Raw genomic sequence first — 11,022 nt, forward strand, 5'->3', positions numbered from 1 at the left:
CTACCGATGTATAACAATAGGCTACATAATTAAGGTATTAAGGAGGTGAAAACAATTGGTTTATATGGATAAATAAATGCATACTATGCTAAATAAATAAAGGGTTAAAATAAACAAATACATAATTAGAATTGTTTTATTATCCTGCTTGGGGTCCATACATTTGTTTCGAATAACTCCCTCGAGGAAATGAAAGACTAATTGATTTTTAAGTGGTGCCCCAGTGAGCAGGAATAGTAAGGACAAGCACACTTGGAAAGGCATTTGCGAAACTGCGCCGTTTTACCTGAATTGAGAGGCAGTGACGTGTTGTTGATTCGACTTAAATCACACAGGGGCCCGGCCAAAAGCAAGCAGAGAGAGCGTCTGCATGCGTGGAGGTGATTAAGTGAACTTTTGGAGAGGCAAACTGACACGTCAAACCCGATTGACCAAGTAGGCTACACGACAGCAGCTTGCGATATTACACGGGGTGATTTCTTTCACACACACAGACACACACACAGGCACACACACACACACTTCCCTTTTCTCTTGTTCAATCCAAATGACTCAGTGCACCCCCACCATCTGATAAATGCATCATGGAGTTCAGTCCAACGAAAGCCCTCCTTAGAGGAACCGGAAGAAAGAGGGCCTGCAGTTCCAGCCACCCGGCTCCATTCACTGAGAAGCTTCCAATGGCTTCATTAGAAGTAACGAGTTGACACAAGGTAAATCTAACATTGAGGCGCCATTCTCTCCGTGCACGGAGCGCCCTCATTAACTGTCGCTAACAAGCCGTGCAAATACACTGATTGGACAGCTCCCGTATAACCCCGCAGACTTAGCAGGATGCCCACTTAATGAGACCACACAAAAAAATAAAAGAAGAAGTTGGGAGAAACTCTTTACAGTCGAATAATGTAGGGTTTGGTGAAAGAGTTAGTGTAGTAGGTAGATAGGACTGGATTGTTCGGATGGTTCAAAACAAACATGTGTATGCACTGGGTTTAAATTCAGGAACTCTTTTTAATTTTTTAGAAAATAAGCAGATTTCTAGACGTTTACCAAAAACAAATCATCAGAAAACTCTTGTCCAAAAAAAACAGTCGCCGGTCCTGCATGCGTAGGCCTAATCATCTCGTATAATCTTCATCCCCATTTTCTATTCTGCCCCTCTGGATCTCATTCTTGCTATCTTTGACAAACACTTAATTCCTCCCAAGACCATGTGCCAAGTCAATACTACCCCGGCTGTATCAATAGCCAATAAAGAATGTAGTATTGACAATAGACAATTAATATGTTCAGTCTATAAAGGTAGGCCACGTCTGATTAAAATGGTGTATTTCATAATCATCATAAGAATCATCAATAAGAAGAAATGCTCCAGTACAGCGCTATAAACCACGTTTGGACTCCCAGCAAAGCAACGAGGGCTGAAAGCCGGTGCTAAGCAAACACAGAGAAAGGGGTATTTGCGCCCCGTCCCGACAGCATCACACAGCTGCAGCAGCTCTTGCTGTGCAGGGCTTGGAGGACTGGCTGGTGCTCGTGGCTGCTCCATGAAGACAGATGCAAAAGCAGCAGACCAAATTTGATCAGATTCTTTCATATAATTTGACACTAAAATGACATGGCAATATACCTAATCAATCATTGTAATTTAAATGCTAATGTTTTTCATGCATTTATCGACATTTTGTAGCCTAAGACATTTGGGTGAGCTCGTCACTATTATCCAAAGCGTGCGTCTGGAGCAAATCCTAGGCTATTCTAATAGTCAACTTTAGAGGCAGAGCTCAGTGTGTGTCTAACGAACTTACAGGATCCGGAAAGGATTTCCCCTCTGCACTTGGACAAACGGATTCCTTCAAGAAATAATGCATACACGATAGTCCCGTCCCTTTAGTTCATCGTTGACAATCCCCCGTTTAAAACCTGATTTAAACAGGAGAGGATGAAGAAGGGGAAAGGAGGACGAAAAGAAGAATAGCAGGTGAAAGAAGCAGATGAGGAAAAAATAACAACTAGGCTGACTGATGGATAACGTAGTTTTGTGGTAAATATGGCAAAATGTCACCCTACAAGTTCTAATCCGTTCTATTCCGAGTTCAGTCAATAACATTTTAAGAAACTTTGTCGCTGTCCACATTTGCATGTGACCAAGACCCGTCATAAAATATATCCATATTTCGACCATGCAGTGTCAAAATCGTCTATTGAAGTGTGTATAGTCTCAGAAGCTAAATAAATCAAAATATGAAAGTCAACGCACCCTCGCTGCATTATTTTCAGTCATTATCCTGAAAATACCCCCAATATTACGCACGCATGTTGATCGAGGGTGGGTGTAGCAGGCTTTTTCTGTTCATCATTTGAGGAGCCGAGGCTAGGGAAGAAAATAAAAACGAATGCTTTCTTACCTTTTCAAAGAGTGCCTCTGTCTTTCCTCGGTTTCCCCTCTCACAATATGACGTAAGACCTTTGTTTATTTCCCCCCTTGGAACATTGAAAAAAATATGTAGCCCAACTTCGAAATGTTGAGTTCAGAGTCAATGGGCGCAAATAAATAAATCCCTGCTAACTAAACACGCCGAGTCAAGGTTAATTAATATTTGTTGCTGTCAGTTTAGTGTTATTTCTAACTCCTGCTTGCATTGTCAAGTCGGGGTTGTGCGGCAAATAAACAAAGATCGAGCTAATGTTTAGTCGGCATTGAGTAACTTGCCTCCCGCTGGTTATCGTTAAGAGAGGAGCATTAGAAGCTGGAGGATAAACAGACAATTAGGCCAGGTGAATAAACTTGTTTGGGGGTGTTAATTACGTGCTTAACGTAGACAAAAGCTATGTAAAAAAATTGATTTACCACTGGCTTTGCAAACCCATTCAGGTCTTACATTTCACCTAAGTGATTTCCGAATTGCCTGCGAGGGCTGCTTACAACTAGGCTCCATCTCCTTAAAAACATAGTTCCACGTAATACCTGGAACCCATGCATATACCTGGATCTACAAGCAGCTTTGAATATTCCGAGTACTTCCAGTTAAGCCCCCTCTTAATATTGGCCGAGCGAGAAGGGGGAGGTTAGTTTTAACATGACTATAGCCAGCATGGAAATAACGCAGGTTACTTCCAGTCCAAGAACCTTTCCAACCGGACCAATTCAAGTGCCACTTGGAATTACTTCTCCTGAGTTTCGTATGACAAGGGAGCAAACAGGTTTGATCCCAAAGACACAACCTGCCCAAACGCTTCCAACAAGATCATCACCCCACCCCTATAGTACACACACACCACACACACTACACACACACGCGAAAACAAAGCAAAGCTACACATATGTCTAAATCTACATATGCAGCCACTGGAACAAAACTCACACTAATTGTAAAAATAAGTGAATATGATAGGATGAAAATGAATACGCAAATGTACATGCTACTTAGCGTTATTCTGGAACCGGTCGTGTAGGAAGATGCGGGGAAATGCAAAAATCTGAGAAAGAGAAGGAAAAGTTTTGAATTTCTTAACGATTTAGAAAGGCGGTTTAGGATAATTATCTCAGTTTTATTGAGGGTGGATTAGCCGAGGTATATATGCTGTGTTTCACTACGTTTTATACATGCGCTTATACAATGTGAGCACTGTTCGCGACTGCGAACTCAAAACAGTTTTAACACCAACTAAGCCCTTTCTAAATATGAGGCAGTACAGTCGTTTTTTGTAATGAACCTGAAAACCACACCGCTACGGCTGCTGATGTGGGCTCTAAGCCGAATCCCGAGACAAATGTGGATATTGATCATGCCTATCGTTTGTGAAAATGAAAACAGGTTATATGCCTACTTTTCTGTAGGCTATATTGTGGCAGACTAATTATTCTCACCATAATGATATAAACTGATACATGGTCGTCAAAACTACTAGGCCTATAGCGAAAGAGCTGCATCAAAGAAAATAACATTGGAAAAACGTTCTTAATTGAAATGGTCCGGTTGATCAGCATTTAATTATTACAATGCACCCCATCGATATTCATTTGACATGAAAACAATGTTTGGAAACACCCGCGCTGGGCAGTGGGCCAGGGTTGCACCGCTGCGTAATACCAGCCGAGGCCAAACTAGACTAGAGGGTGAGCCACTGCTCATTACACCCACACCAGCCCCGGTCTGCTGGTCTCTTGAGCAAAGCTAGTGCCCAGACCCTGTCACGAAAATATTGACATATAGCATTTCCCGATTCATCTGCGGAAGTAAAAGTCAGACAGACACATCAAACGGTAACAAATTGCCAATACTATGTTTCTTTGGTTTAAGATATATATATATTTTTTTCATATGTTGCGCAATATAGCCTAGCCTATTGTGAGAAAACCCTACCCGAAAATAATTGACTCTGTTATAAGCACATTTTTTCAAAGGTGTATTCCGGTGTGTGTCCCCCCCCACCAAGCATCTCTACCCTACATATCTTCTTTAGCTTTAACGAGCCTCGTTAAGATCGCAATAATATTCCACCCACTAATTGCTCATTCCATTCAACAAATAGGCGAGCGTTGGCTTCTACTTCACGAGAGCCGTGCAGTGGGAGGGTGGTGTTGAGATTGGAGTTTGTGATAACCCCCTGTGCTTGCAACAGAAGTGGTGAAAGCCCTAGTCTACGTAGTGGCTAATGATTGGCACGCTTGACAGTGATTGGCAGGGCTGCCATGACAACCTCACAACGACACCAAGAAGACCAATAGAAAAGCGAAACAAAATGTTTCAATGCTACACTCACGGTGGATTTAGGGGGAGATATTATGAGGCTGGTGTCATTATAGGCGATAGCTATTGAATCATACAATCTTTACTCGTCGTTCTTTTTCTTGATAATTTTCTTTCTCTCTCAGGTCATTCCATGGTTTTCAGATCCCCTTTAGAGCTTTATCCCTCCCATTTCTTCCTGCCAAACTTCGCTGAGCGCCCTGTGCTCTTGGCGAGCAGCACTCCCAGCACCAGGTCTCCAGAAGACTTGTCAATGTTTGCGCTACCGACCCTCAACTTCTCTCCGGAGCAAGTGGCGAGCGTCTGCGAGACGCTGGAGGAAACCGGAGACATTGAACGGCTGGGACGATTCCTGTGGTCCCTGCCGGTGGCACCCGGAGCATGCGAACAGATCAACAAGCATGAGTCGATCCTGCGAGCTCGCGCAGTGGTTGCTTTCCACACGGGGAATTTCCGAGACCTGTACCACATCTTGGAGAACCACAAGTTTACCAAGGATTCCCACGGCAAACTGCAGGCCATGTGGCTGGAGGCACACTACCAGGAGGCCGAAAAGCTGCGCGGTCGCCCCTTAGGACCGGTTGACAAGTACAGGGTACGGAAGAAGTTCCCCCTGCCCAGGACCATCTGGGACGGCGAGCAGAAGACGCACTGTTTCAAAGAGAGGACGCGTGGTCTGTTAAGGGAGTGGTATCTTCAGGACCCATATCCAAACCCCAGCAAGAAAAGGGAACTGGCTCAAGCCACTGGACTCACTCCTACACAGGTCGGAAATTGGTTTAAAAACCGGAGGCAACGAGACAGAGCCGCCGCAGCAAAAAACAGGTCAGTGCGCTGTTCATTTGTCATAGCATATGCTACATAGCACCAAATAGGCTACAATAATTTCTTTAATCGAAATGCAAATATACCATGTAAATGTTCAACTTCATCGTAGTAATACACAAGGTTATAGAGGGGTTACAAATGAGCAAGTTGGGTGTAAAGTTAGGGGTGGGGAGGGAGCACGGCGACATTTTACTTTTTGATCTCATAGGCCTATGCAATCATTGCCTACCGAAAAATGTAACTATTATTGTTTTCCAAAATAATCCCCAAAATAGTATACTGCGTAAAACATTTTCGTGCGTAAAGCTAAGCTTGTAGGCTTCAGGCTACGCTGGTATGCCAGTATCCCTGATAAGCAAACTGAAAACACCAAGGTATGCGTTAGATAACAAAACAGGAAATACACACAAAGAAAATCATCAACAATGTACATTTGAATTTGTCCTATATTCCAGACAATAACGCAAATAATTATTGATGAAGTCTGTTAAACATTGAATACAGCATATTATGATGATACTACAACAGTGCACGTTTTCGATTATCATCTTGTATCCCAAAGAGAGTGTTGTTATCTTCAACAAGTGAACGTTTTTGTCTGGAAACATCACATACACTGCAGGGGTGGTATAGATATGGATTCCAAACAGGAAACAAACACCTACGATCAAATACTGTAGGTTATTGGTTACTTGTTTAATAAAAATAATATTATATGGCTATATATTCAAAGGTTGCACCTGTAAAATGACACTGTAGACTAAGATAGGCCTACAACCAAATGCTAATGTTAAAACACACAAAAAGATGGGGTAGTTTTGCTATATTGATATGAGTTCAGTTACCAATTTTACATTTTTATTCGTGGTGCTTTTTACACATAAGAAACGCATACATTAGGCTATAGACGTTTGGAAATGATTGATGCATAACACTGTTGATATAAATCAACATAAACATAAATACAAAATAATTATTCTACAATTATGGCCTGTTTTGCAGCCATGTTTTCGATTCACGGTGTGTAGCCTATTATTTATTTGCAATGCAATAATTTATTACAAATTGGTGAACTGAACAAGCCAACTGAATAAAAACAGTTGGTGGTGAAAACAGTTATATTTCTTCATCTGCATTTTCTCAGTGATAAAAGAGTACATCATGGATTAATTCATTTAGTAAATCAAAACAAATCAGAAAAATGTAATCTTTCATTAATTTGGATAGGCCTGGGTATGACAAAATCTACGATAAAAGACAGCTCTCAAACTACATTGGCCATGATTTAAGTAGCTAACAACACGCCTGTTACTTTAACATAGACTCTCATATTTCTCCCACATTTAGTATTTGTATCTGCTTTGCTTTAGCCAATTCTTACCCCCATTATGTGTAAGGCTACAGAGCTGCATTTGTTAAAGGCTTGTCAGCGAATGAATGACAAGCAGGCTGAACGCTATTTTGCGGAGCAACACTGTGTTTAATTGCTGTTATTTTTCCTTTCTTTACATTCTCCAGGCTTCAGCACCAGGGAATAGGACAGAACGGTATGCGGTCCCTTTCAGAATCCGGGTGCACTCCACGCAGCTCGGCGGAATCGCCGTCGACCGCGGCCAGTCCTACTACCAGCATCTCCAGTATGACAGAGCGAGTTGATACTGGAACGTCCATTCTTTCAGTAACCTCCAGTGACTCCGAGTGTGACGTATGATATAAAAAAAGAGAAATATTTACAGGAAATATGGACCTGAAAAAAAAAACTATGAAATAACGGGATGAAAAAAGGACCAATTGATTTAAATATTTAAAAAAAATATAAAAGCACGTCTTTTTTAAGCGCTTTCAATGGACCCACCAAGCCTTCCCCTACCCCCCACCACTACCTGCATGATGTTTTTTGGTATCTGGGGAACATACCCTGTTCAATATTTCTACAAGGATAATCGAGAAGAGGGAATTACCAGAGGGTGTTTATCGCCTTTTCATCTCTGTTTTAGTCCAAGTGATGATGCCGCTCAGCCAAGATGCAATCCTGTTTTACTTTATGTTCATCAGACAATCATTTACGTCGTAAGCACCTTTTTACTATACACTTCTGTCACTGCCTGTGTGGGGTAGGCCTACATGGTCAAATGTGGAACCCAATCGTTATGACTGTATCAGATTTTTATTTTTATTTTAAGATTTTATATTGAATTATGTATATCTCAAATAATGCCATCATTCTCCCGCGGTCTGTAATATCCTATATGTGTAGATATGCTTGTACATAATATTGCTCTCCCATCTCCATCCTCTTTTCTATCCCTGTTCTTGACTTGGTGTTCCTATACATAAAATATTTGTCAAAACGTAAAAAAAGTGCTCTAGGCGTTTCTTTTGTTTGTTTGTTTTGATAGACTACCTAACATGGGATAATGACGCTATATAAACGTGTTATCGGTCACATTTATGCAAAGGTATATAATATAAACATTGGAATAATCTTCAACAATTCAAGTCCTATACTTCCCCGTGCATCACCTAAAGCGCTTATTATTCAATGTTCATTTCTTGCGTGTTTATGTTAATGTACATTTCTAAATCAAATACAGTATTCCATTTTCTTATATATTCTGCATTAAGTCTCTCTTTTAAGTGAGTGTTCATTATCCACCATCAAGCGTTTATGAGCATCTAGGCCTATGTTGAGAAGTGGTTATGTTATGCTCATGCAAGCATAATGATTCTGATACACATGCTGTGGTCCTTTTACGAAACGACACATAGGTTGTAGCCTACGATGTTAAAAAAAGTATTTTTCCCCTAAATATATGCATGTGTTATTGTAAATGTCAACGTCATAGTCTCTTAAACGAGAGTCCAGTTTCCCCTTTTGTTTATGGTTGCCAGTGAATACAGAAATTAAGTAAACGCGCCATTAAATGGACTAATCATGGTGGACTCCTCCCCTGCCTCAATCTCTCATTGTGGTTCGGTGAAAGAGCCTTTCTTCACCCAGGGATGAGCATTCCCTACAGAAAAGCGTTCCCCAGGCGATTTATCCTAAAATCAAAACCAATCGTAATAACCCTTATACTTACAAGGGAACTGAAAATAATTATTATGGTAGATTATTATTGTTCCTCGACAGAGTTCCCGTTCTCTAAAACCTTACCAACATGTTTTGTAGCTGTCAAAAATAAACGGTATAGTTTCAATGTAACTGTGAGGACAGGACGTCTCCTTTGAAAGGAGAAAAAAGTAGGCCAGGGAGGCTACAACTGTTTTATTCTGTGCTCACGGAGGCTACAAATGTTTTACTCTGGGCTCAGGGAGGTTACAACTGTTTTACTCTGGGCTCAGGGAGGCTACAACTGTTTTACTCTGGGCTCAGGGAGGTTACAACTGTTTTACTCTGGGCTCAGGGAGGCTACAACTGTTTTACTCTGGGTTCAGGGAGGCTACAACTTTTTACTCTATGTTGGTGGAATAATAACTAACTGCTCAATTCAACAGTTCAACATCATTAACTTTTAAGACACACAACAGAATGCGTGTACATGCATGCAGTGTATCAATTCTATTGGCATTGGAATTGACATATGTCGTTGACACTCGGGATATCTTAATGAGCTGCAATCCAAAAACAAAGTCAAGGAAACATCTATTGAACATATCTTGAAAGTGTTGATCATTACCCTTAGTTCAACCAAAGGAGCTAAAGGACATTGCCCTAAAGTGAAACGCATAAACGAACATGCTGACAAAGGAATACATTCCGCGGCCAAGATCCTCATTGCTTTGACATCGGAATGTCCGCAGACAAAAATATGGGTATTTTTTTCGACAATATCCCAACCCAGAATTTTCACATGGCAACAACTTAAACTAACTGCAAAGTTCACCAATAACCCACTTGTAAAACAATGTTACTCGCTTACTTAACTCGGCAACTGTGTGTGTTTTTCTTCTTCTCACCTTCATTTAACCAGGCAGGACAGTTGAGAACAAGTTCTCATTAACAACTGCGACCTGGCCAAGGTAAAGCAAAACACATTAACAAACGTACAGTCAATAACACAATAGAAAACAATAGAAAAATCTATGTACAATCTATGTACAGTGTGTGCAAATGTGTGTGTGTGGGGGGGTTGTGTGTGTGTGTGTGTTACTGAGAAGCTGTCTCCACTTGATGGGCAAGAATGCAAGGTCTCCTAAAATTGAGAAACTAGCATAATTTGAATTTTACGCATAGGCTTAACCCCTTTAATGTAACGTTCTCAAGGTCTTATTCGGTCTTATTCATGAGTCGCTACATCCGTTTCACTGAGGCTACCTAGGCAACCTAGGCTACTGATATAGTTTTTCTCGTCGTGAGATGAATAGGAAAACAACCACTAAACAAACACGAAACATAGCCTAGTGCAATATCGATTAAAAAAAATTACTTGGCCCTAATGCAAACTAGGTGTAGAAAAACAAATATGAACTGATTAGAGTGCACTCATTGGGAGTTGTGGTTGTGGTAAATCTGCATTTAAGCCCGTTTTAACTGGTAAATCCATCTGCAGGAGAAAGATAGGGCCTATCACCCGCACCGGGCAGTGGAAACCATAGCTGATCTGTATCACCGCAGCATACCCTCTCAGACCACATTAGTTTATTGGCGACGACAAGTCCCAGCCTTGATTAAGATTACATTAATCGGAAACTGAAGAGCATTTTTATCAATAAAAAGGATATGGGGGATTAACTATAACGCAGATGTCCGCTATAACAATCATAGTAGGCCTAGGATAGAGCCTCAATGAAAGTGATTTGCATATTTTCCGATACTTAAAGCCGGAGCCGGACCATACGATTTGTAAAGATAATTTAAACGGAAGTTAAATAAACTGTATGTTTTCTTTCTAAATGTAATCAGCAAATAAAACTTTGTAGTAGTAGCTTAACTAAGAATAACTTTAAACAAATAGCTTATGTATTAAAACAAATGTAAATGTACATTTTGCAGGTGGTTGACATTTTGCAGATGGCATTATAGGCCTATATATAACATAGGACATATATTACCTCTAACTATTAAGTAGATGAGGTCTTTTGTTTCATCAGGGATCATTACTGGTGCAGCGTTTTGTTCGTGATCTGTCAAGTCGAATATATATCATGAGACAAAATAACTTTGCCAGGAGTAGTCGCCGTCTCTGATACTCACATCTAAATACGTACAGAAAGTAAACGAGAATGTGAGACGAGCGCAGCAACAATGGACGGGCATGTTTTTTTTTCTTCACTCCATATCTGTGCCTGGTCTATAGTGCGTGCGTCAAACAGAATAATGGATTATTTGTCCTATTCCCATAACCTTGCGAGCGAGGCAGCCCACAACTATTTGGCCATGGTCCGCAGTGAGAAAGGCTTGCACTGCCCCGTTTTTTCTCTGATTTCATCGGTTAAC

At 40.9% G+C, this 11,022-nt stretch overlaps 1 protein-coding gene across 1 annotated transcript; it reads left to right on the forward strand.

Moving 5' to 3' along the window:
• Positions 1–4,748: 4,748 nt before the first annotated feature.
• Positions 4,749–8,528, forward strand: six3a (SIX homeobox 3a). Its single transcript, XM_020460903.2, has 2 exons — positions 4,749–5,579; positions 7,101–8,528. The coding sequence occupies exons 1-2, from the start codon at positions 4,888–4,890 to the stop codon at positions 7,291–7,293; spliced, it is 885 nt and encodes a 294-aa protein (XP_020316492.1). The 5' UTR covers positions 4,749–4,887; the 3' UTR covers positions 7,294–8,528.
• Positions 8,529–11,022: the final 2,494 nt, after the last annotated feature.

This window comes from Oncorhynchus kisutch, linkage group LG25 (genome assembly GCF_002021735.2).
Source record: "Oncorhynchus kisutch isolate 150728-3 linkage group LG25, Okis_V2, whole genome shotgun sequence".
Lineage (NCBI taxonomy): Eukaryota > Metazoa > Chordata > Actinopteri > Salmoniformes > Salmonidae > Oncorhynchus > Oncorhynchus kisutch.